This window comes from Tinamus guttatus, unplaced genomic scaffold (assembly GCF_059628265.1).
Source record: "Tinamus guttatus ecotype Peru unplaced genomic scaffold, ASM5962826v1 Tinamus_guttatus_pri_ptg001602l, whole genome shotgun sequence".
NCBI classification, from domain to species: Eukaryota; Metazoa; Chordata; class Aves; order Tinamiformes; family Tinamidae; genus Tinamus; species Tinamus guttatus.
Window position 1 is genome coordinate 536,650 of NW_028290136.1, and position 27,986 is coordinate 564,635.

Consider the following 27,986-nt stretch of genomic DNA (forward strand, 5'->3'; position numbering starts at 1 on the left):
AGGTTTTGGGGAAAATGTGTTAGTGTGTGTTTGCAGAACATTGAGCAGCAGTTTCAGGAAGTTTCTTGGTTCCGAAGAAGTTTAATTTCTAATTAGTGTTCAGAGTCTATGCACCTCAGGCACTTTCAGCTCTATAGGACTTCATTTTCTATAGGGCCAAGTCCCTTAGCAAAATGAATCTATCTTTATAGCAGGGTTTGGACTGCAAGTTAACAACAAGGAAAAAAATAAATATTTAACGGTTGCTTATTGATTAAGCATCCACTGCTCTTTGCACTGGAAGAATAATTTGATCAGATCATGGAATAAATGACTGAAATATGCTTGGGGAATCCATATTAAGATCACTTGTGGAACTTCAGTTCTACAGTCTTTGAAGTTTCAAGACTCTTTAAGGGTCTCCTTATTTATAAGGATTTTTATTGCTGGGGGGGAGAAAGGGCGTGTAGTGCTATAACTGCCTTTTGTCATGATGATTTTGACTAAATAACTCCTGAGTGTTGAAGGACTATGTACCTTATTACATTAGCTTGATTGGGATTCAGCCAACACTTTGCACTATGTTTTCAGTGCTTGTTCATTATCGTTTTCTTCCTACTCTCATTTCATACCAGCAAAGCATAATGATAGCAGAATCAGGCTTTCAAGTATCGTTTCTCATCTTCGCAATGAGAGTTCTGACAATTTTAGAGGGATGAAAGTGAAATTGTGGAGTTTTCCTGCCCGCAAGAAGCTTGGTTTTTTTTTTTTTTTTTTTTTTTTTTTTTTTTTTTCTGTACACATGCATGCGCACACACACACATTATAATTTCATCTCTGCCCTTGCAACAGCAGCTGTATTTCAGGGCAGTCCCCACCGCTGTGGAGCTCTCCCCCGAGGCGTTGGTGCAGAGCCCTGACCTCCGCGGGGCTCCCAGCCCCAGCTGCACGAGTCAGCAGGGCTGCTTTCAAGCCCACGTTTTCCCTATAGTCAAACACTACAGGAGACACCAGCCAGATTTTACTGAGTATCCTTGTAATGGGGGTCTGGTTCTGTTTTGCTCAGATATCTGTTTTCAGTTTATCTGGTAATAAAAATACAAAAGAAATCAATTGTTTCCTTAAAAGGAGTTACATACCAAAGCAAATGTGTGCACTCTCCCTCTTGCTCTCTCTATCTCACTTCTTTTCTCCAAAGAGCCTAAAGAAACCATAGTTTGTCTATCACCTCACAGCTGCCCTGTGGATGCTGACCTTTCTGCATCTGTGGAAGCTTATGTGAACATAGTTTACACAAAACTTGCATCTTCACTTTGTTTTATTTTCTGTTAACTAAACCAGATAGCTTCCTTCTGAAAAAATATCAAGAGAAAAAGTTCACATTTGAGAAAGGGGCTTATTAATTAAGAGTCTTGCCAGGATTAAACTGCCCAAATGTGAATAATAAAATAGTAACTAATTGAATTGACCTGAGAATCAAGGATGGATCATCTTTTTTTCTGCTTATTTGGAAAACCAAAACCAATTACACAAGAAAGGCAAAATTGTAGTTATGTTTCACAAAAAGCAAGTCAAAACAAACAAACAAACAAACAAACAAAAAGCCTGACACTGCTGCCCCCTGTTTTGTTGATAGTTATTTTTAGGTACTTTATGCTGTCCTTATAATCACATACTAGTCCACTTTGTACCTTTCTTCACAGATTGAAGCCAATTGTGCAAAGTGCACAGCATTTTGTCTCGCTAGAGAAGAAAGATCATTTGCATTTCTCTCATTGACCAGTGTAAAACAGACAAACATTAGGTTTGGAGTCATATATTCTGCCCACTGCAATTCAGTGAGAGTAAAAAGCCAAACTCCATGGGCTTACTGTGAAATCAGGTGAGCTTTTCCTTCTTCACATCTTCAGAAGTGGTAGGATAGCATAACCATAGTGTCAGATATCTATTTCATCATTATTCTCTGAATAATCAAAGGTTCTCAAGTAGTTCAGTACTGTTGGATGTAGAGTAAAAGTAGCAGATATACTTAACATGGATTAGATTCTCAGATGGTATAGTTCTATTGAAGTCTATTTCAACAGAAATTTCTATTTCTATTACTATCAACAGAGTAATTCTAGGAGCTATCTAGCCCATATGATATTTCCTATTCTAATTATACTAATATGGTCTGTAACTTCAGTTTGTCCAATCTGCTGTATAATAATAATTTTAATTGAAACTTCAAATATTTATCATTCAAATATTTTATTCTGAAATTAATATGGTAACTTGAGCCTATATACAGCACTTGAATGATGTATATAAAAATGAACACAAAAGAGAATCAATATAGTCATTAACTGACTCACCCATTGGATATGATAAACGAAGGGTCAGCTTAAATTCAAATAAATTTTCTTTGTTACTACATTGTCAGAAAAATTGCCATGTGCCCGGAGCATTCTTCATCAAATGAAATTTCTTTCTTCTTGCCATTTGCCTTTTTTAATAATAAGGATCTTCATAATTACATGAATCATGTTGGTCATTCAGATTTAGGAAATATGCAATTCCATGGCTAAAATTTTAAATACTATTGATAAATTCAATGGATTTGGGATGGAGGATGGCTTGGAAGTGTTTTAAGTTAGTCTGACTTTCTACAGAACATGATTCCTTTCATCACGTGATCTGCATCTGTTGGGAATCCTCCTCTAGTATTTAAACTAATCGTAATTGCTAATCATTCCAAAAATCTTAAATAAAGACAGAATGAGTCTCCAAGCTATGTCTTAACTCACGGACATAAGATATAGTAACATTTCATCCCCACATTAGGACAAAATCTAGCCACCCACCAACTCTTTTGATTGAGAGTAGACCAAGGAGCATTTTGTTTAGGTCTTTGGTTTGGATGATTGGGAGACCTGAGACACACTTAATCCAAATTTAGCCAAACATAATTTAGTTCACATTCCATGAAAGATTATGAGAAATGCCTAAATAGGAGCTTACCTAGCAGCTTGCTTAAGCATAAGTGTCAATCTGTGGAAAACTACTCAACATTCAACCAGAACTCGTAGGAGAATTTTGTCCATCTCAGTTTTTGCTCAGTTTACCTTTCATCATGGTATGTAATTTCCTGTAGGTTGCATGTGACAATGCATTCTTCTATAAGACTAAAACATTTTCAGAAGCATAGCTGTTTCCCATAGTCATTTAGCAAAATAAAAGCTAAAGACAAAAGATCTTGGATATTTGTTAGTTTACAGGGTGATCACAAAAAAATTGCTCTCTTTCCAGTGACAAATGCTCCTGCTCTCATTGCTCGATATTTGTAACTAAGAAAGAAAAAATCTAAATGTTTAATAATTTTAATCTGAAAGTACAGTGATCTGTACTTTAATCTGAAGTAGACTTGAGGCAGTCTTTATCTCAGCTATAACCTCTCTTTCACTATCTTGTTTCAGCTGTATTCTTTTTCAAACAGTTACACACACTTTATCTCCGGGGTTATATATTCAAGATCGTATCGTTATCTCCTCTGTCTAGCTTCAGTCATAGAAGAATAACACAAGTTTCAGTCAAATTAGATAAACTGTAAAACTTGTGTAATGGGAATGATACGGCAAATTCTGTGCAGTTTCTTTTGTTTTAAAGCTTAAATTTCCTAACCATCTCTTGAGGAAAGTTCTTCTATGTGAGATATTACATTTGGATAATGACACAATACCTGTCTGCTCTGTGTTGTTTTTAGTTTTAACAAGTGTAGAATGTCAGATAAATCTTTAGCTGGATGTGTTATTTGATCACGTGTTATTCTACTTTTTTTTTTCATATTTAGCACCTTCTGAAGTTACTTTTTTTTTTTCCAGGAATTTTCTGGAGTCTGACCTTCTAAAATGAAAAGGAATGATGATTAATTGCCTGTAACATTCTAAAAATACTTTCTTTCTTTTCTTTCTTACATTTCTCTCTTGTTTCCTTAAATATCATTATTTTCATAATCTTTCTTCAAGCAAATCCAATAAAATAAACTTGTAGTTTGTAAAACTCCTAAATGCACTTCCATTTCAGCTTATTATATGGCAGTAGTTTATTATACTAACAGAGATCCTCTTGGACATATTTAGAAATAATTCATATCATAATATGATAACACTGCAAACTAAGAAGCCTACTAACTTTAGACACTGCATGCAGTCTTTTAACTTTAGAAGTATTTATGACATCCCAGAATTGTAATTTACCAATTGTTTGTAATTGATGGCTTAAGTGTAAAGGTTTGTCTCAACAGTTCCTTCCATGTTTATCAGTAACTTCACCTTCTGATATGGTCTGCTATATGTTGTATATATATTCTGTTCCATATATTTACTTTTAAAAGTAACTATTAAAGGTTGACTCCAATGACAATGAATTAAAGTTTTCAGTTGGAGATCTAGTCTGATTACAGGTTGCCTAATGACCATTTAGTAAAGATGTTGTAAAAGGACAGTGAGTTCGACTATCGACCAAACACTTTTATACTTTTAGAGCCCATAGCCATGCTCACCACCCAGCAAGGGGACACGGTGAGAGCTGCCAGGCCCAATCCCTTCACTCCCACTTCCATGTCGAAAAAACAACTAGACCTTTCAGATAAACTGCCCAATGATCCATACCATTATAAGAAACTGTATTCTGCATGTTCTTAAATAGAAAACAGTATCTAAAAACCACAGGATTGAATTCTGGACCATTCAAAGCAGGAGGGAGAACCTGAGGTTATGAGCTCATGCAGCTAAAAGACTAGTGACAACCACCTCAAAGCTACCAGATAGGAGCATTTAAGGCCATATGTTCTTACCTGTGGCCCATAGGAGGACCCAGTTCTGAAACTGAAGCCAGAAGCCAGGATCTATGCAGGAGCGGCAGGGCTGAATAGTAGTCATCCTACCCTGTAGAGATAAAGTATCTACTTTTGACTTTTATTCAGTTTGGCACACTAAAATTTCATGATGAACTCTGCTGGAGGCCCTTGAGGGCCCCAACAGTATGGAAACAATCACTCTAGAAACATATGATATGGATAATGTTGCTTTTGTATTTTTTGTAGTATTTTTATTTCCTGTTTAAAGCAGTTGCATCAATACATTCAATAAAGTTAGGACAAACATACAGTGGGGATTGCTAAACAAATTTTTCTTTCTTCAAGGTATCGATCTTGCTACCTATACAACATTATACTTTAGCTCACAATTACTAAAGCTGTGACGTAGCTGGCAACGATATACTTCGGAAACTTTATGTATATCAATCTAACACAATATATTCTTAGATATCTGTGCTTTCATTTTCAATTCACTGCTGTGACGATAAATGCATCCTTTACTATTAGGAGCCTATTTTCCTGATCTCTAGCACCATGTGTTTTCTGGTTGTGTTTTTCAAGAGCAGCAATAATTGTTCCCTGACAAGTGCTCTTTAGATATTTATCTGTATCTACCAACATGCAAAGTTTCTTATTAGGGAAAAAGAATTTCTGTGTGTTGTTGACCAGTTTATCTGAAATATCCTGCTGGTTTTTGAACACAGATATGTGATTTTTTTTGACATCTTTACTGTCTTGATAATCTTACCTATCTATCTCAGTTTCGATACATCTGCTTTTGTTATTTACACTGGCATTGTTCTCCTCATATTTACGCAGTTTAAAACATTCCATTTTTCACAGTTCATGCTTTATCGCTTTGGGCTCTGTGCTTTCTGTTATAGCTCTAATTATTTCAGGAGTTCCCATGGATCTATTGAAAGTCCTATTTTGTTTCAAAATTAGTGCCTCTAGCTAGTAATTCCCATGCTCAATGTACACAATATTACAAATTGACAATATCTAGAGGTATCTGTAGATTCTTGTAAACCTCAAGTACCCCTTGCTGTGTTGTATGATTTTTTTATCTGGTATTAATTTTGCAGAGCTGAATTCCAGCAAGATACAAGACTTATTGATTGTCATCCTCCTTGGGTATTTCATTTCACTGTAGTTCTATTTCTTCTGGAGTTTGAGTTCATAAACTTGGAGTAATTTTTGACTCCATGCTTTCTTTTGAGGCTCACATTAATCACACAGAGAAATGAGATTCCCAGCTGAACGATACTAAAGAGCTACTATTAAATATTAAATTAACTTCCTACTATTTTATTAATCTTTACTGCTTTAGACTCAGGATTTTTAAGTTGACTGGGACATATGTGTATGTTTCATTATGATCTAGATAATAATTACTAAATCTTTATTTGTGGCTCTTTCTCCCATTTCCCTGAAGTAGTCACAGCTGTGCTAACAGAACTCTGAGTACATTCAATGGTAGCATTTTGCTGCTTTAACGAGAAAAGACTTCAGCCCAATATCAAATTTTCCAGACAAATTCTCAATCATTTGTTTTCTCAAGGATATTATTTTTACTAGTGAATAGTCAGTTCAGGTAAATAAAGTGAGAACACCTGTTGTATGGCTTCTCTTCTCTTCAGGGGATGAATTTAAAAATCTTTCTTTGTAGTTGGCATTTTGTTGCACTACATAAAAGCAGTACCTCTTAGAAAGCCTTTTGCTGAAAGAACCCATATAATCTCATAACGAAAGACAAAAACTTCTGATAAGTGCTTATTTCCATTTTGTAAGAGTATTATCTTGAGATTAAAAAAAAAAAAAGACTTGTATTATGAGAATATTGTGAGAATTATTTGGTGTCTAAGAGTAATTCAGTCTCTTGGGAGGTAAATAGGAAAGAGAGTACTGGACAGACACAATATGCTACTACTTTGCATGGATATATCCTTGTGATCTGATGACACTTTCAGACTTGCTATAAATTTATTCTTGCAGAGCTGCACTGATTAGTATGCACCGCTTTTCCACTCAATTCAAAGGAATAATTGTATGCACTGCAATTTGCCTTTTGATTTGCAATATTCCCTTCAAAATCACCACTGTGTGCTCCTTATTAAATTTTTTCTAGGCCGTTGTTTAGGCCACAGAGGTTCTACTTACAAGCTATGACAGGGTTAAGGTCTCTTTTTTCAATCGTCAAATTGTCCTGTTAAGATACAGATATCCCGTTAAGATACTTTTAACAAAATAGAGACTAAAATGGAATGTGAATGGCTTTAAATGAAAGAGGAAGTGGACCTCCATGGCCTGTCGTATATGCTGTTTTCTGTATCAAAGCTAAAGGGCTGGCACTGCATTAGCCCAAACTGAAGGGAAAGCATGGAAAAGCGAAAACAGGATACATTTCATACGAGAAATCCATGTGGTACAGGTATCAGTTGTTGCTTTGTGGCAGATGTCACTGTTGGGAGGTAGAGAATATGTGTCAGCACTGAAGCACATGGTTGAAAATAAACATGTTACTGTTAAATTAACTGTTAAAACTAAATAAAAAGACAGAGAGAAAAAAAACTAAAGCAAGAAAGCTAGGAATGTAGCAGGAAATGTGTCCTAACAAAAAGGCTGGGGATTCTTGTGGCATTAAAGGGATTTTTTAGCTTATATATCAGAGTTAATAGGCTTACCTAATGCACCAATGTATTCTTTTATAGAACAGTGTATTATTGTAAATATGTCCATTCTTTCAAAAAACAATTACTGGCCTAACCTGATTTAACGTTATTTTTCATTCTTATTTCTGCAGATAGTCTAGTAAAATATAAATTACACAGATATGTTTCAGATACATATTTGACAACTCAGGTGATGATTTTAGATATACAAAAGAACAAGGATATGAGAAAGGGCTTTCTCAGCTCTTCGGCAGTTTGTATCTCATTCAAGAGTCATTTTTACAGTAATTTTATTTTCAAATAATGTGATTGGAAGACAGTTGGAGCATTGAGTTAGTTCCTGTACTTACATTGTCTGTGATTAACAAGAGAAATTCATAAGCTTTCCTAATTAGGAAATTTTATTTTAATTTATTTTATTAATTTATTCAGCTTCCCTCAGCTGAATAAAACCTGGGGCAGTTAAGCATTGTGGATTTCTTGGCAGTTTAATTCCAGTTCACAGAGGTAGATGTGTTTTGCAATCTTGAATTAAGCAGAAAATGAACCCAGGTTTGTGCTCCAGTGTTTAGGGTACTTGCTTTTAAAGCAGCTACATAATTCAGCCTTGAAACAAGGCTTACATGTAGTAGAAGTAGTAGTAGAAGTGGTAGATCGTTGGATTGAAAACCAATCCAAGGTTCTGGAACCTGGAGGACTGGCCTTAGTCTCACTGAAGTCCTTTTTAAGGGTTAGGCAAATATTGCAAGGAAAAGTCCAGTGTGTGACTGGAATTGGAGGACAGGCTGGAAAGCCTGTATTACCTGCTCCTCAGCTGTACATGGCATTATTTAAATGTCTTGATAGCAGTTCCCACAGTAAGCAGAACTCACCTGAAGAATATACAGGTTCACATGGCAGAAAGCAAAATGTGGAATCCTCAAAAATTCCTACATTAAGGTCAAACTGAGAGCTTGCAATAAAAAGAAAACACAAATAATGTTAACACAAGTTACTTTAATAAATTCAAGCTGATTAGCTCTTATGCGTATGCCATATTTAGCCTAGATAAGATGGCTGGTGAGCGCTTCAAAATGCATCATTTATTTTAGTATTTTCTGGAAAAAAAAAAAAAAAAGCTTGCTTGTTGCCTTAGAGAAGACAATTCTGTTATTAATCTGGTTGTCCCTCCTAAGCACATGGCTTCTTGTCCTAATTAATCACCATGCCTTACAGAGGCTAGTGATGAGTCTCTGTCTTCCGGTGCAACTAAAGCAGCTGGGGCCACCACCTGTTAACTCACTTCAAGCCCAGCTTAATTAGTCTGAATGGCTGTTACCTTTGGTTTTGGCTTGAAGGGAAAGCAACAGTAGCAGATGCAGAGCACAAGAGAAAAGAGAGTGCCAGAGAAGTGTGCAGAACAGCTAAAAGAAGTCAAGGGTTGGGTATGTTTGGAGGAGGGAAGTGATGCAGGATTTTTTTTTTTTAACAAAATATAATTATACTACTCCATAAAATGCATTTGCTGGGTGTGCATTGCAGTAGCTGAAATCTACATTTACTGTCTATTTCTACAACTAAAAAAATGCAAAAAAACTGTTTACTTTCAGCATGCTTTGGAATACTAGATGTCCTCTTCTACTCTTTGCTGAATTAAAGGCTGATACTTAATGAATCCTGAAAATGAAGATGGTTACAAAGCATTCTGAGCTTTTATCAGGACTTCAGTCACACGCAGAGTTCTTTGAAGACCATCTATGAAAGATACTCAGTCTGATAGGTACTGGGCTTTGTTTTAGAAGAAGCTCCTCCTTGGTTTTTATACCATTGAGTAATTCTGTTCTCAGCAAAAAATTGTCTCTTGTTCCTATTGAATAACATTTTTGTACCTGTGTTTATTATATGCATGAGTGTATATTTTATCTTTAGAAATACATTTTGAGCTGGATAACCTTGTAATAGCTACTAATAAAATGCATCCTTACAATTTTTTTTTGTAATTCATTTTTTGCCAAATCCTCAGATTAGAGCCATTATGCAAGAACAAATTCCTACTTCTTCACCATAGTTTAGACCTTTCATTAACTTTTAAGAACAGTCATTTGAGCCAGCTGAGCAGTGTAACCTTTTAACAAATAATTTTTTAATTACCTGTGGAGCTCCACAGTGTAACTGTGTGTAAATGGTCACATCTCCATAATTCCATTGAGTTTAAACAAGCTACAAATCTGGCTGAACATGAATATGTCTCTGGAAAGTTGTTGTATTAAGTCTTATTAAAATTAATAGAATATTTTCTTTCAGCTAATATGAAACATTAATCTGGAAAATATCCTTACTATGCTTATCTAATCAACCATGCCCAATACAGGTTTCTGTAATAAATTTATGAGCATTTGTGAAGCTGTGATGCTCTAAGGATGGCCTAATTATTCCCAACTCTGCACATAATTTTAAGTTTTTTTCCCTCTGGTCCAGATCTCAAGAAAAGGTCTTCATGCTTGGAAGTATGTCTATGCTTTTCTAAATAAGCATACAATCTTATGTAGTGCATCTGTGTAGAAAAGTTAGTTCCCGTAGATTTTAGATACATGATTCAACTTAAGTCATAGTTCTTGCTTATATACCATCTTTGCTTAACTATGCTCTGATCATATAAAATGTCATCAGTATACATAATGAAATAAAGGAGTAGAATTGAATCAAATATCCTTTAAAACGTATGATACTATAACTCCAGTGAAAACATAGAATAAATCAAAATATTCCAAATAACAATGGCATTGCACAGGCCAGAATCTGATAAGTGATGTCTTACAGGGTAATATCTATAATGAAAGTAGGACAAAATTGGTTAATCTTTTAATAACAATTGAGTCTGGCTTTTAGGTGCGCTTTTTCTTTGATGCCACAGCCTTACCATTGTACATCAGGAAAAGAACAGACGGCTAATTTACTTCCTCTCATTAGCCTGATATGGTCAAAGTTGCTCTGTTTTTGTGATGTCTCTTCCTGAATTCCTCTGGATCTCCAGAAAGAAATCAATGGGAATTGATCCAAACTGTAGAGCACAATTCTAATATTGATAGTAATTAATATTCATTTACCTTGCTAATCTCTTTTTAATGGTCAGCTTCAAATGCTGCTCATGCTGTTTCCTCCAAACTTTGTACTCCTAAGGTGATGATAGTAACGAAATTTCGATTAAAACAATAACCAGGTACTTCAAAGAAATAATAAAGCTATATATTTTGGAATTAAATAAAGTAACAGTTACTATTTTCATAGACGGACCTATTTGAGTAGGTGACGTTCATTTCTGGCAAACTGTGCTCGCTGTTAAATCTCAGATGCATGAGATTCATACAGTAGTAAGAAGTTGTGCTTGTTTAGGTCTTTTTAGATTTTATTTATGTCCTCCAAGAGGATGGGCTGGAGCCACAATCCTGAATCATTTGACACTTCTAATGATGCATGTTCAATAATGTGTGTCATATAGGCCTACCTCCCTGGAAGCAAAACAAGCAACTGATGATACTTGTGAAAGTACATCAGAAATATCGATGGTGATCTCAGTATGGGTAACTCTGCCATAGTTAAAAGAATGTTTAGTATATTTTGAGGAGTGCACCAAGCATTCGAATGTAAGGAGTTGTCAAAATAAATGCGAATATTCAGTTTAACATGTTATAGGAGATGAGCTGGTGAGGAATAGTAATAAATATTTAGTATTTGTATTCTCTGATCATTTATTAGACCTCTTGAATCGGTTTGTTAGACAACATCGTAATGTCAGAGAGTAGACCAAGGTAAAGTGTAGTCATTGTGTTTATATTAATCAAATGCAGTTCAGCTTCAGTGAGTCAAGATTTTCTCCACATCATCATGTATTATTTATTTAGAGTTTCTGCAAAATAGTTATCATCATGAAATTATGATTCACATTAAATGATAAGAATTTTTATTGCACAGTTCTCAAGTTCTCTCATTTTTAGAATGCCATATTTTAGAGATATGCAAACTAAAGCATAATAGAAGGTGTTTAATGGCTTTCGATGCAGTCCATTAAAGTGGGGGAATTTACAGATTTCAGTGGAAATTTCAATGGAAAAGGTTCCCCACATTCACCTAAGTAGCTGAGGTTGCCCTAAGACAATAGGTCTTGAGGCTGCAATAAGACAATTGAAGGTGATCAAAACTCTATGATAGACCCAAATGCTTGAGGCCCTCTGTGTGTGCTTGAGCCAAAGCTGAACGTATCCACCAGAAATCTAGTCCACTTGGACCACTTAGTGCTGGTAAACTTAGCTGCTTCTGTTGAAGGAAATATATTTTGTTTAGTTGTTTGTTTAATAATGCAGTTAGTTAGGTACTTTGCCTTACTTAAAAGCACAACTTTTCTGGAGAATGCCTTGACCAGGTTGCTATTTTGAGGGATGGTCCTTCTCATCTGTTCTCTGAACCCTCTACCACTGTTATTGTGAATTACATGTTCATTAGGAAAGTGTGAGGGCACCCTATTATAGAAAGTTTTGGCACTTCTCTGAGGGGTGAGCTACTGAGTTCAGCCATTGCTTGGAGTCAGATTGAGTAGTAAATTTTTCATGTATCAGATTATTTGTTTCAGGTTATAGAATTAATTTCCTTAATTTTGGTGCACAATAACTGGTTCAAACAGTGTAACAATCTAAAGTCATTAATTATTTTTAGCAAAACCAGATGGAAACTTGCTTGATCATGTAGCAAGAAAGCAGTACTGCATCTTAACATTTAGGCTCTTTACCACACATTCAACATAATGCTCTAGCAGCAGTCTAATACTGAAATGTGCCTTTCGAGACAATTGTACTACTGCTTTTAGGTTTTATCAGGGACTCCCTGAAGGGCAGAACTAGATCTTTTGACAGAGATGAAATTAAGCCCAGAGCAGAGGGCCAAAGCCCTAAGTTAGGACTTGAGCACAGAATTATCCTTCTGTGAAATGGGTAAAATTTAACCATAATGAGAACTAAACTTCATTGATTTTCACTAATGAAAGTAATTTCCAAACAAAGATCAGCCATAATTCTGCATTTTATTTAAATGTCGTGTTCTTTTTGACCAGTCAAAAACTAGCATTCCTCGAAGAGGGTGAAAGTGAATGATTGTATGTGTGATTTCGGATAGTGAACAGTAAGCACGTCACCAGTACTGTTAAAAAAAGCTAATTCCCTCATTTCCACCAGTGGAAGGATTTGAAGCTAAGATTTCCATGACTGAATGGTTGTAGCTAGCTGTAGCCTAATTTTTAAAGGTGTTACTCTCATGCCCAGTTGGCTGAAGTCAGTGCACAGAATTCCTGAAATGAAATCTGCTCATATTGAAAAGCCAAAGGGAGCCTCACTAAAGAGCATCAGCATTAGTATTTTTGTTCGAGATGTCTGCTATTAGAAGGGTGGGCCTATTGCATCTTAGCAAGTATCTTGAGTAAAACTGATCAATCCATTATACTGTTATATTTTGCACAGATTGAGCCTACACGTGGAACACTTGAGTAGTTTTCCCTGTGTCTTCTTTGTTCTTAATCGTTTTTGAGCATAGTGCCTGGATAAGTCTCCAGGAAGGCAATTAATCTTTCAAAATGATGATCGGCGGCTTCATTGTTTGAAATCTGTCTGCGCTTTTTTTTTAGTTAGTCTTAAGTGTTTGTCCAAAAGAAAGTAAGCAGAGGCTCTGCGCATGAATGTAATGAAAAGTCTCTTCCTTCAGTCCTTCAGTGCTGTAATTTAAAACTCTGACCTAGTCAACTCTTGAATGCAAATAAGTGAACAATCTGGAGGAGCCAAACATGGAGTCACTCGCTCTACAGCCCCTTCCAGAGTAGGTTTTCAAGATGCACATGACACTGGCCATTAGTGTGCCAGCAGAGATGAATGGGCCAATAAATGAACGTATTTCAACTCTTTCATCTGCCAGGAGCACTATCTTGGGGAGGTGGGGAGGCGGGGAAGGGGTGCTCTTTTGTTTTTAGTTAGCACAACAGAAATTTAAAAAGGGTGCAATCAGTTCTTTCTTTTTTTTTTTTAAGAAACATTTTTTTTCTGGTGAATCTACTTTTCTACATTGATACTAAGGGGGTTTTTGGTTGCTGTTGTTGCAAATTAATTCCTTAAATATGTATAAATCTGTGAGGGTGCTGTCTATCTGTGATCAATTTTAGAGAAATTAAGTCAATTAATATTTGGCATCATATTTTTAAAAAATTAATTTACTGAAGAAGGAAAATTAAGCATCCAGAAAAAATCCACTGATGTGTTTTCTAATTTAATTTCATTCATTGTTATTTGAGGAGTTTTGTGAAACTTCAGAATGACTTTAGTAGCATGTGCATTTTATTAAAAAGAGTTGTTTTCAGCCATTATGGAAGTACGTAAAAATAACTTCCCTATTCATGGTCTTTAAAATAATTAATAAGTTACCTGATACCTGTCAAAAAGTATTCTTAGGTGGAAAAAGAGTAACAAGCTACCAGAAATACTTATACCAAATTTTAAACAAAATAGGAATGTTTTCTTTTAGCTATTATCCATTTGCCATCATGTTATCAAGAGTAAGTTAAAAGCAGAATCTACGTCTACGTTGCAGTTTTACACTAAGGCACCCAGATGAGGGCAAAAAGAGACCTCACAGTATTGGCAACAAATTCCTTTGGGCCATACTGCATTTTCAGAGCCACTGGGATTTTTATTTTATTTTATTTCTGTGTGTGTGTTGAATGAGTGAGTTCATTATTACGAGTCATTTTCATGGTGCTTTGTGGTGTTTTGATTAGCAATCTGTCTTGTAGCCTTACAACGTGTGCTCATCCCTGTGTTTAGCTGACCAGCTGCCTCTCTCTCCCCCTCCTCCCTTTTATTTTTTTAATGCAATATTAAAATCGAGTGTTTCTTCGCCAGCACCCCTCGACTCAGGCAGCCCATTGCATTGTGGCGGGTGTTAAACTGTTGCCTTTGGGCAGCGGGGCTCTTGCTGCCCCTCTCAAGCAGAGGCCGGGCAGCCCCCTCCTTGCCGCGCTGCCCCCTCCTCCGCGCCACAGAGAGGTGAAGTCCCCTGGGCCCGTAATTGCTGCGAGATGAAGCGATGACGGGCAGTGATCACAGTCAATAGCTTTGATTAACAATACGGTGGGAAATTAGCAATGCTAGCAGCCGGCTCCCCTGCCTGCCCGGCCCCAGATGCTCGCGGCAGCCTGCGCGGGCTGCACGGCACCGTGGTGGTGGCCCCACTCACTGCCGCTGCCAAGTGCTGGGGAAGAGCTGGGTGGGCGCGGAGACCCCGGGCAGCGCGACGGGGACAGCGGACGATGCTCCCGGCGATGCTCCCGGCGATGCTCCGCCGGGCGCCGCTGCGCTGCCGGGGGCAGAACGGAGCGCGCCATGCGCTGACTCCGTGGCTCCTGCTGTCGTGCGTGGATTTAATTGCGTCTCGTCGTGTTCCGGTCGCAGTGGCAACCACTGTTACTCCTGTGACCCCATCAGCAGCTCTGGTGTTGTTTCCGACAGACTCCGGCGACGTCGAGAGGGGCAGCGACGGCGGGACGCCACTCCCTACCTCTGATAATGGTGACAATTCACTGGGCTACACAGGTAGAGTGCACCTTTCCAAAATATTCCTGGCTCTGTGCTGCTGACACTTTCCACCCACATCTGCCATTACCACCTGTACACAGGTTTTTAACCATCTCTGCTAGCTAGCTATCTTCACCATCACCTGAGGACCTCAACATTGTTGGTAGAATTTGGGAATATTGTTGGTGTGCTTTAGCTAACCACCTTGATTCTCTTTTTGATTATTTATGTTTCAGTCATTTAAATACTTGAATGTCTTTCCTATTGTTAAAACAGTGTATACATTATTTTCCTTCAAACTGTATCTATTACATGAGGCAATGCATCATCTGAGAGCAATTTTTCTGCAGACCAAAGACGGAGGTTTTCCTCTATCCTCGCTTCGGGTTTTTTCGTCACTGTTGTAACCAGAGCCGAAATATATTGCAGTAGAAAAAAAAAAATCCAAATGAAACTAAGATGTGATTGGAGAAGAATCTGTTTCATCGACTTCTGTTTGCATAAATTAGAGAAACGTGTCTCTAGGCCAAATAAGAAAAGCCAGCCACAGACCAGCAGCATCGTTCAGTGTGTTGCAGCAGTGATCACTGATGCACCCAATTCTGAAACTCTTACACATACTGAAATGCCACTCGCCTCGAGGAGATATACCACCAAGCATATCTTGGGCTCAGTTACAGCATCTTTGAGTCTAGAGGTTTCTTAAAATACTCTTGGGCAAGAACAGTGGCAGAGTCTAAATTAACTACTCTCATTAGCTAAATAACTTTTAGGTTGGGAAGATAAGCATTAATTCTTCTGCTGGTAGCATCAGGAGGGGTAAGGAGGGAAATTCCCTTTCTAAAAGGGTAAGAAGGGAATGAAAATGGAAAGATGAATTGTGTATATAACTAAAATATTTTCTCTAAATATTTTACCAATGGGTTACTAGTCCTATTACTGGTCAGACTGTAATTTTCCATATAGTCAAGTTATTAACTAAAGTACCCAAACCAGGCATTTGTCAATAAAACAGGGCAGCCTTACAAGAAGAAATTGAGCAGATCTAAGAGACAGAGTAATTTCTCATCCCTTCTAAAAACTTCAGTGGTCTCCTACACCACTTCTTACAGTGGTAACACTTTCATCAGCTATTCCTCACAATCATCTCTGCATGTGGTTTCAAGCCTTGACACATAATATTAGCTTTAAGACTAGCCATATAAAATAATACTTTTTTTCAATTTAAAATACTTTTTTTTAAAAAATAAGGTTTAAAAAGGCAAAACAATACAAATAACACAAATCAGGAAAATAGGTGTCTTTTTAGAAAATATAGCATGAACCCTGATGCATGTGAGGTATTTCGAATTTTCTGTGTTCTGAAAATTCCTACTATTTTTTCTTCTAAATTTACCCTTTCTCACTGAGTTCTGCTCTCATTAATGTGGATGAGGTCATCATACTCAGAAACTGAAAAATAATATAGCTTAAATAATGCTTTTTAACTTATTATGACATATGATATGTATGATATGATAAGATGTATGATGATGTAGGTATGATATTTTCTTTTCCCTGGAGACAGAGATGGGAATTCTAATTCCTCCGTCCTGTTTTAAAATAGCCAATAACTTACATGAGACTATTAGTCAGCATCTAAGTAAAAAGTAAGTAAAAGTCCCTTAATTTTCTCTAGAGGGGAACAGGTAGTCACCTTCAGGCCTCTTTGTCTCCCTCCCTTCCTTGGAAGAGAAATGCCCCTCAGCACAAGGGGAGAGAACCGATGGAGAGTGTGGGCCTAAATACACCCATTCAAGTTCTAACTATGAGCCTTGAAGGGTTAAGATTTAAAGGGAATATACCATCATCTTTTCTAAGTTTCTCACAAGGGGTTGAAGCTTGCCCAATCCTTCAACATGGTTCCTTCCACCCCAAGAAAACAGGTTCATGGCATGAGGGTTGTGTGCAGAGCTAATCATCTGATCCCGCCATGTAGGACAGTGTTTAAGACATTTAGGGATTGTTTCAGACTCCGTAGCTACCCTACAAGCACATGGATGTGAGGCGATTTCCTGCAGAGAGCTCTGACTCTGCTGCGCATCTGGGTAGGAAGCCTGTGCAGGTACTAGCACCCATCACAGGGCTCAACACTGGAGCATAGACTTCTGTGGAGACCTGAAGGTGTTCAGCTGCCTCCAAGGGAGGAGGATCGATCAGGAAGACTTAACAAAATCATATCCTGGTCTACTAGATCTCTGGGATATCTGGATCTTAGCTTAGAAACTGTATTTTATTAATAGGTATTCCCACAGAAATGAAGAATTCAGGATCAATTTGAAAGCAGATACCAATTTAACAAAAGTGAAAAGCAAGAGGACAGTTAATTTTGTTTGGTCAGATTTTTGTGCCTCTGTTTGAATGAGTGGTACATGAAGGGATGAAGATTAGTTATGAGGTAAACAGACAAACTACTTGCTCATATGAGAAGTTTCAGGGTCAAGAAATCTCAAAGATTTTTTCTATAAGTATTTCTTTCCATATAGGTTTTTCCAAATCAATATGGACAACTGTTTCATATTTTTCTTAAGTGGATGTATATGGCTCTTACAAAGTGTTTGAGTATGTCATGTTAAAATCCACTTTAAATCAGGAATTCTTTGTCTATCCCACTAGGTTCTATTGTCTCCACTGGGAATCTGAATACTTTTCTTGAAAAGTAATCACATAATAAATAGGAAACACATCCATTTAATGGGAAAGAGAGGAGCTGCTGATGCAAGCTGTTTCTAATAAAGATGGAAGTTATTAATAAGTTTCAGGACATTTATTATGGGTAAAGAATGAGTTTGTGTTTGATTTTTAATGATTCTTAGTATGTTCCAGGAGTGAACTCTAGACTTGTTATATCCTTACCCAGTATTGCAACCTGGCATTCGATAGATAGCATCTCGTAAGTGCGACATACCCTAACACATATGGAATGTCATGAATAATTAGTTGTTAACTCTAGATCCAAATAAGGGGCTATATACGCATATGTTATAAAGACTATCACTGTTGGAAAGCATTTATAATATAAAGAAATTGGAACTGAAGAAAAAGGAGAGAGAGAGGTGTAACTACACCTGTTCTGTCACTGATGATCATTTTATACAACATTCCAATGTTAGACTGAAGGAGCTTATAGAAAGTTTTTCTGTCATGTTCGATATGTGAGAAATGCTAAGAATAAAAACAATTTCAAACCTTGTATGATCACCTGGATAGCATATATACCTGGATACCATACATAAGCCATGTCTGCCGTGTCTGGCTTAATCCAGAAAAGGATTTGAAACAAATAAACAAACAAACAAACAAACAAAGTGTAGATGCATTTGTGTAAGTTTAAAGAAAGAAGCCAGTAAGATTATCTTGTCTACATCTTCACAAAAGACCAGTGTTACACTGTCAAGGACAGAATGGAAAATTACATGGTTAAAATCAGCAGTATTAAAAATTTAGGTGACTATTTTAACTGTGTGTAGAGAATAGGCTAGATCACAGTGACATTCGATAGGTTGATAACATGTCATTTGGATACACTGTGTTGTATTTATTTTATGCTAAAGAAAATACCTACAAAAATTTTCTGAAATGCTCTGTAAATATACTTTTTTTACTGATTTTCAATGACTGGCAATTTTGTTGATTTCTAAAGATAGTTGCCATTCATACCACTCTCTCCATCCATTATTCTAGGATTTGAAAGGAGAACCAGGTGATAGGACTGTGTAACTGAGAGCATAATGAAATCGTTACCGGCAACTTAGGGAAGCCAGGCTTGGAAGACAGAAGGAAAAGTTACTTCTTTGTCAAGTGTAGGCTGAAGAGATGTTAGACAGACAGACTATGACTATTGTTTGGGTAGTTAGGTTTAGAATGGAAAGAATCCATCATTATTTTTTCAGGAAAGTCCTGGAGCTCAAGTAGAGACACACAAGTGAAAAAAAAAAAAAAAAAAAAAAAAAAAAAAAGGAAACAAGGTCTAGTAAAGTTCTCAACATCAGAAGCAATACATAGAAAATCATCTAAAACAGACAGTGAAGGAACTCCATATAAGAAAGAGAGAGAATGGAGAATTTGGAAGGAGGCTCATAGAAGGAAAAACCTTAAGTTAGTGTCCAAGAGGAGCAAATGATGGACTGAATGATGTGCCCTAGTGTCATAGAAGCTTATAGAGCCACAACCATGCAACAGGAGGAAGGAAACCTGGAGAAAACCTTAGGATAAAACAGTTTTGTCTAAAACCAGTAAATGTATTTTTCATTTTAATAGCTTACTAATGTAAGAACATATTTTCAAGGAAGGGATAAAGAAATTAATATTTCCGTATTAGATTTTGACATGTAGTTTGTCAGCCCGATTAGTAAAGTAACTGTTCACTCTTAGTTTTTAGGCTTCCCTTCATTCTACAAATAGTGCAAAGGCAGTTAGCACAGAGTGGGAGCCTCAGTTATTTTCCACATAACCAATGGCTGCAAAGCAATCTCTAAGATTGCATTGTACTCTCTTATTGGAGTGTGCTTATGCATGATATCCCAGGAAGTAGCACATTTCCTGTTAAATCAACTGTGACATAAATATCGGGGATCATTTAACAGATCACAGAGCATTGCTTGTGTTACAGAGACCAGAATGATGACTTGCTAAATTAGCACTATATAGTCAAATATTTGCTGATGAGGATCACCACTCCTCATTAAATAGATACATTGGTTTTTAAGGGAGTGTTTCCAAATAAACATTTTTATTCATAGCTTTCTCAAAATAATTCCACTGTGGGGGGAAAAAAAAAAGAAAAGAAAAAAAAAGAAAAAAGAAAAAAAAATCTGTATTTTCCACATGTGTCCCAAAGTCAGCTTTTGTGTCCCCCGATTTTGTTTGAGATCACTAAATCACTGTGCCACTGTTCTTTGATGTCTCATGGGACCCTTTTCTTCTTCTCACATTTCCTTTGCTCTTTACCACTATGTTGTTATGTGTTCGGGAGAATTTTTCTTAGTGTATCACCATGTTAAATGGTGAACACTTGGTGAACTCTTCAGAAAGTGAAAGAGAAAGCTCTCTTAATTGTCTGGTCGTGTTTGAGACTTTTCTTCTTCTTCTCCAGCTAGTTTATGCACAGTCAACTTATTTTGAACAGTACAATTCTAAAAACACATTCAAGAAGATATTTTTAAAGCTTCTTTGACATGGAAATTAACAATAGTGCTTATCCTGTGAGAAAGGGAATATTTTTCTGCCTTTTTTTTGTAGTAAATGCACATGTACAGATTTTGTGGGTGAGAAAAGTTACAGGAAAACAAGTAATAATGCTGCGAAGAAATAATTGCCTCACTACTGGACATTCATGCTAAATTATAAGTACCTTTAGGTTAAGGCTAGAAAGATTAGTTGGAAAGAATGAGTAATCCATGAGAAGTAAGTAGAGCATGATGGCTAATGAGATGCAAAGAAGTGGTGAGTGAAGGAGGAAGCTGCAGAATTTGGGTATTTTTGTCAGGGGAGTGGGAAGGGGCTGCAGAAGACAGAAGTTCAGATGTGGAGGAAGAACGTAACGATGTCCGTGCAAGTTGTTTCCACACATTGTTTCCATACAGGTTTTCTGAGTAAGCTGTCAGCATGTCTGAAATTGCACTCAGTTTGTCATATCCCAGAACCTAAATAGAAAGTTGGTACTTGTTCATACTGCAAAACCAATATACATGCTACAAAGCTGAATGAATCATTGGCTTAGGCAGCAACAATAATTTTAACTTAATTGCAATTACAGAATCCTTATTGCTAGAAGAAATGTACAAAACACTTCTGCTTCTCTTTTACATTTCAGGATACATGTGCAAAGATTGCAGTTAATACATTTTTCACTTTTTTTTTTTATTTAAAACTTGTCAACTGAGCAAAAGTACTCTGAATTCATTGGAAGAGTGAAAAGAGAACCCCATGATACCAATTTCGCAAACTTACTTCATAGAGTACATCTGCACTCTTAAATGTAGGAACAGATGGATACTGTTATGCTTATTAAAAAAAAAAAAAAAAGTCTCCTGTTCTTGTTTATCAGCAGTCCCTCTGTCCACCATCTCAATTTAAACTGACAGGTTTACGGAACTAAAGGTGCTTTCAGTTTTGTGCTCCTCTTTGCAAACCACGACACAGATACTGAGGATCTTTTTTTTAATATGTATTAAAATATAGATGTAAGTATCACACTTAGTGTAACACTAAAGAAATCAATAGAATTATTTGTGAACAACAGCAGCATTCAGGCAGTAATAATTCAACAAAAATGTATAGTAGCAATATCGGAGCACAGATACGTCTACTTACATATATCTTGCACTGCCATTTTCATTAAAAGTTTATAGAAAATATCCTCCTCCAGTTATTACATTATACTTCAAGGCAGACTTTTGATTAAAGCAGAAAGCAGTGTCAAAATCCTCTGTTTCTCAAACAGTTGCTTGTGTGTTTTCTGGTAGCCATCAGACCAATTTAAAATGACAAAGAAAATTATGATAGCAATACATTGTGTGAGCAATTAGACAGCATATGCTCCTATATATCTGAGATACTAGGGACTTTTCTGAACAACCATACCTAAGAAAATATAATTTGCAATAGAGGTGGTAAAGGAAAGGACTATTGAAATGGTCAGGGAATAGAAAGCTTATTTTGACAGAGACTTCAAAGAAAAGGGATCTGATTGGCATTTGCTGCCTTATGTTCTTAGACAATGCACAGAAAGAAAGCATATTTTAGCTAAAGGACATGTTGACTACACATGACATAACAAAATCCAGCTATTGGTAAGTAACTGATCTTCAAGAAATACTCAAAATGCTTGCTCACATATAAGGTTTATCCATATGTGACTGCTTATTTGACATATGAAGAAAGAAGAATCAATTGGGCTCTAATTAGCTTAGGATAGAAATATAGGATGTTTTACAGCAGCAACAAAGTGCAGTTCTGCAGCCATTTTGAAACAATTTGGAAGATCTCCTTTACAAAAGGGATCTAAATTTGTGACAAGCACTCTACAGGGCAGCCAGAATTAATTCCCTGGGCTTTAGTCTTGTGTTGTTGTAGTTCTAATTATTATTATTAATAATGCCCATATATATATAAATGCCCAGCAGTGAAATGCCATGTGTAGAAGACAATATTCATTTATTTATTTTATCTAAAATAATGGCCTGTCTTGAGTATTAAAGGAAAGAAAAATGTTAAAAAGTTGTTTCTCGGAATTCAGATATTAGCATTTTTCTTGGTAATTATTTTTCATGATAACTGCTTATGGGATCATAGGCATACAGGCTCTTCCTAGTGGGCAGAAATTTTGGCTTTGCTTTTTTGTCTTTGCTGAATTTCGTAAGGTTCCTGTTAGCCTGTCTCTCCAGCCCATCTAGCTCCGTTCGGGGGGCCCTTGAGCACATGGACTGGTTCCCCCAGTTTGCTGTTGTCTGAAAATTTGCTGAGCATGCAGTCCATTACTTCTCCAGGTCATTGATAAAGATGTTGAGCAGGTCCCAGGGTGGATCGCTACAGTATGGTTATTTCTTAGTAGTCTCCAGGTAGACTACAACCCATCAGGCACCACCTTTTGAGCCTGATCATCCATCCATTTTTTTACCCATCTGCGTGTTCAGTCATCCAGATTATGATGTCCTAGCTGCACAGAGAAATTTTGTGGGAGGTTGTATTGAACCTACTTCTTGGAAGCCTATAAAACAAATAATATATTGAATTAAGATTTCTCATCAAAACTGAACTCTCCTTTTATCACTGTCATGAATTGCACCTCTTGTCTCAGAATTATAGCTTCATAGGTCAGCCCTGAGAAAGAAAATGAATATCAACTTCTATCAGAAGATGCACAAAAATGTAACTTGTTTCTGTTAGATCAGATATTTTTTAAAGGTGTTACCAAATATTTTTTTTATTCCAGTGCTTTTTGTGTGTATGGTTTTGTACATTACTTGTTCATAAGAAAGATCATGTTGAACCATCACCTAAAAGTGTTAAAACACTGTAGAAAGCTTTTTAGAAGGAAATGTATTGATTTTTTTTTTTTTTGGTGACCCTTGTATGAAAGCGGATTTCTTTTCTGTGATATAGTTTACAGTTTACTGGATAAGGTGCTATTTATGGAGTGTCTGACTGATACTTCCTAAAACGCAGTGAGAATTACTCATAAAACCAACACACTATTTCTTTATTGTTTTTGTTTGTTTATTTTGTGAGTTTTTTTCAGACTAGGAATTTGATGAAAATTGCTTTCATATCTTAGCTAGCTTTTTGTCTAGAATCTCCATCTCATTTTAAACGTCTTTTATTCCCGTCAGATGGTTCTTGTAGGGTAATAAGCTCCACAGTTCCAACCTCCTGTTTTCTTATATTTTCCTAATTTCATGACCTTTTTCTGAATATTTAACGGGAAAAGAAGAGTTACAGTTTGGCTAAGCTTGTGATGGAATAACCAACCTACTCAAAATCTCCCTGTGCCCTGTTTTCAACTGTTTACTGATTTTTTTTCCCCCTCTCTAATCTTTGTGAAATATGTGGGGTTTTTGTTTATTTTGGGGTTTTTTTTTTGTCCTTTTTTCTGTATTGCTGCAAAGTTAGATAAAATACTTTGCTCTTTCTGTTGCTTCGTAAGGATGCCTAAGGAAACTCAATTTATTTTCAGTAGATTTAAACTATTGGATAGCAAGTATCACTTGCTTCATTTTTAGGAATTTTTACTTATACTGCAACAAGCAATTAACTAATTAGTGATTTTGTATGTGTATTATTTCTCTTCAAATTTTGCTTGAAAAAGAACTGGATAATCTTGCACTCTTCTGTCCAAAGAACATGGAAAATGTTGGCATGAAGCTTGAGAGAAAGGGAAAAGATGCTGAATGGATGATAAACTTAGCAATCAGGGAATTATGAACTGACTTGGTATTTCAAATTTCTTATAAAACTGCAAACAACAAATTCTACATAAAAATCTAGTGATGGAGGAAGGGGACAACCGCAGTGCAATATTCAGATATTATACACAGTTGAGGGACTTTTTTATGTGCTGTGAACGATAAGTGCACCACAAGAGATTGAAAATGGAGATTCCCTTTTTTTTTCCCAAAAAAATTAAGTGTAGAAATGCCTCCCAGACTGCTACCAAATGTCTAAAAGAGAAACAAAATCTTCTGGGGAAAACAGACTCTAGGAACTTGTGACAATCGCATGAGCACTGTGCACAGTACACACAGAAATCAAAGTCAGTGCAGATTTCAGTTGTTCAGCATACAGTAGCACCCAGGTTACAACTTGATTTTTATGTCAAATTTACCATTGTATTATTCTTTGAAATTTAGATATGCATAAATACCCAAATACTATTTTAATTTTTCTTGAGGTTTATCGAGAATTCCTTATTGGTAAAATTATAACATAATCAAAAGAATCAGATGGTATGCAATGAGAAATGAAGCATATGTTCCCTGAAAAAATAATTCTAAAATGTAGTTTGTGCAGATATCATATTCACCACTTGAATTGTTTTTACATCTTAGGTACTTTGCAATAATGTAATTTGAGCAAAAAATAAATTTCTCCGTAATCATAATGCTTTGATTCCAGACAGCCCTGACAAAAATTCTTCAAAATTCAAAACATCCTAAGAGTATGCAAGGTAAATGCTATATTGAGCCCAAAGGGAAGGTTTTATCATATAGCAAAGAACTTGTAGAGGAAATGTTTGTTGAAATACAGGTGTGCATTCCATACAGGCATATATTCTATCCTTAACACATTTCTAACATCTGGTCAGTTATAATGTAAGTTTCAATCCCATATGTCAGCACAGTGAGCCATTTTTTAGCATAACAAGAGCAGACAATATTGGACTGAGAGTTTGCTGATGTTTCCTGCATAAAGGCTTTAAAACAAACAGTTTCTGTGATCTTAACCAATTTCAATGTAACTATTTTTTCTTGGACACAAATGTTCCTTGAAAAGCATAGTAAGATGTGGAGAGCAGCTAGATTATTGGCCTCCTTTAATTTCAAGTTTACAGTCCCTGTCCATCCTCTACCACCCCAAAAGAAAAACAACAACAATAAAAACAGTACTTAGATTGAGAGTTGACTGTGTTTTCTTCCAGGAAGCCTGGAGTTCTGGAATCCCATTATTCTTGAGAGGAATGAGCTCCGACTTAGGTTAGAAGATACTGTTAGAATATATAATGTGTTAGAATATAATTCCATTAGTTAATACGTTCCAACTTAATAAGTTGATTAATTTAGATATAAATCAGAAGTAAATTATTTATAAGCTAATGTGATTAGACACACAGACACATGCTAGGCTACCTTTTTTACTGTTTTTTACGCTTGCCAATACGCTGAATACTGATCCAAACTAAAATAGTTACAAATATTATCAAGAGAGTAGTGACTCAGAGGAGAACAGAATAAAGTAGATAAATGAGGGGGGGAAGTGATTTGTTTTTCCTTTTTAATCCACATGAATGTGTAGCTGTAATATCTAGAAAGAATATGTGATGTAATCTTTTCCTTAATATTTCTATAACAGATCTCTGAAGAATGGTTTCAGCTACAGTTTGAAAATCCGAATCATTAAGTCAATTGTAATAGTCAAGTATATTCTGTATGAATTTTCCACTTACCTTGTTGGGAAATGTCCTTGCATCAATGTTTTATGTCCTTTTGTAGATGAAAGTACTCTTAAAACCTGCAGTTCAGAAGCTGAGCTCAGTTCAGGGGCACAAGTCATGGCACATTCGTTTTGGTGGCCTGATCAAAAGTGGCCTGGCTGTATTTTGGCAAACAACTGTATCAAAATGATGCCGGTTGAAATGGCTGACTTAGCATTCTTAAAACTGTGGCCTTTGATAAACTCTGTGGTGACACTGTTAGCCTAGCCTGGTGTTAGAAGGTGTAGTACATCCATCAAGACACAGCTTGAACTCAGTATAGTGAGAAATTATGGTTCAGTGCAATCTTTTGCAGCCTACAATGTTAATTTCCCTCTAGCCATAACACATCTGTTCACAGTGAGACTGATCCAATGTCCGTCCAACTATAGTCAATTTATTTCAGCAGGCAACAAATCCAATAAATAGTATTCGTGGAAACATTTCAAAAGAATGATTAAAAAAATGAGTTAAAGGTGTGAGTCCTACTAGACCAACACGGATCCTAAATCTAATTTGGAAATATAATTTTCCTTTTTCTTTTTTTCCTGCCAAGATGCTATTTCTTATGGAGCATTTCTTATTTTTTTGTTTGTTTGTTTGCTTATTTGTTTGTCTTTTTCAGTGAGGATAAAGAGCATATTTTTAGCACTGCATTAGAACACTCAAATAATAGAAAAAAAATGGATTTAAAAGCTCTCATTTGTCAGTATACTTAAAGTAAAATTTTAAGTATTTATCTTGTGAGAAATTCATATTAACTAACTAAATAAAACACTCCTTTGAATCTGCTTTTCAGTATATCAGAATTGGTAGGTTTTGTCCACCACCTCACAAACAGAGATCTATTGAGGTAACATACATATATATATGTATGTATGTATATATATATGAATTATGAGTCTGTCAAGAAAGAAAGCAAGTAAGAAAGCAAGAAAGCAAGCAAGAAAGAAAGAAAGAAAAGAAAGAAAGAAAGAAAAGCTGTATGGGAAAGCAGAGTATTTTTAGGTACTTGTCCCAAAGAAGTGGGTAGTCTCATGCTGAGCACTCCAGATACAGGTGTCATTCTTACACAGGGACCCACTAAGCAGTTGTATCTTCTACTGTAATGATACAACAGTGGAGATATATGAGCCTGCCTTTTCCTTTTGAGAAGGCTCCTTATAAAAAATATTGTCTATATGCCCTGCCGAGTCAGCCTGCTTGGCTTCTTAGTGCCACTGCCAAGAGCCAAGGAAGAAGGTACTATAGGTGGAAGGGGAATGAGCTCCCTGGAATGAAAATGAGAAAGATTGGAGCAGTACGAGTGTTTCCTGTACTTTTGAATCGAAGTAGAAGATCAGTTAGAAAGTTGTCTTTATGCTTCTGAGGGCCCCAACATCTTCATTCAGAAGGCAGTCTTCTGATCTACAGATATAGATATGCATTTATTTAAAAAATAATCCTGAAGAATTCTTGATTAAAAAAATTGCATAACCAATAGTGCCTATCCTCAACTTGCACCAAGAGCTGTAAAGGGATATAATCAACGTTCATATTCTCTTGTAGCCCTCTAACCTGCACAGTACTCTGAGCGTAGCAGAAGCCTCTCTACTTGTTCCCATGAAAACAGAGCAGGAGAGATGGGAAGGAGCAAAAAACTGATAAAGCACTGCCCTCCTTTCCTTCTCCTCAAGTGCCAGATAGTACCTATGTGCCACCGCACTAGAGGCTCTAGGCTCAAAGATAGTTTTGACCACAGATACTGTGACTAGGATCAAGAGCATGTGTGTGGGTTCATGTTCTCCCATAAGGATCTCTCCTCAGCGTAAGGAAGGATTAGGGCAGGCATAGCATAGGCTTCCTGTCCTGCTTCTCCTGTCTCCAGACTGTTTGGCACCCGCTACTCCTGGGCTTCCCTTAAAGTCTTTGTCAGCCCTCATCCCTTCTTCCTCTCTTTTCCATTCCAGAATTTTCCAGACTGTAGTCAACCCAAATGTGCTCAAATTCAGGAGCACATACACAAATCATAACACACAGCAGCAGAGGAAAGGGGCACAACTAGCTTAGTTGAATTACAGCTCCTAGACATAAGCTGCCTCTGAGGAACCACCTGTGTCCTGGGCAACTAGATCATCATTAAGGGCACACTGCCCTATCAGCTGGAGCGATGGTCAAGACAC

General features: G+C 36.5%; 1 protein-coding gene across 1 annotated transcript in view; it reads left to right on the forward strand.

The window, feature by feature from the left end:
• ROBO1 (roundabout guidance receptor 1) overlaps positions 1-27,986 on the forward strand; it is a 498,318-nt gene that overhangs the window by 125,013 nt on the left and 345,319 nt on the right. Inside the window, exon 2 of the mRNA XM_088539356.1 lies at positions 15,030-15,113. Within this exon, the coding sequence (XP_088395482.1) occupies positions 15,030-15,113 (84 nt within the window). The remainder of the gene's footprint in view (positions 1-15,029; positions 15,114-27,986) is intronic.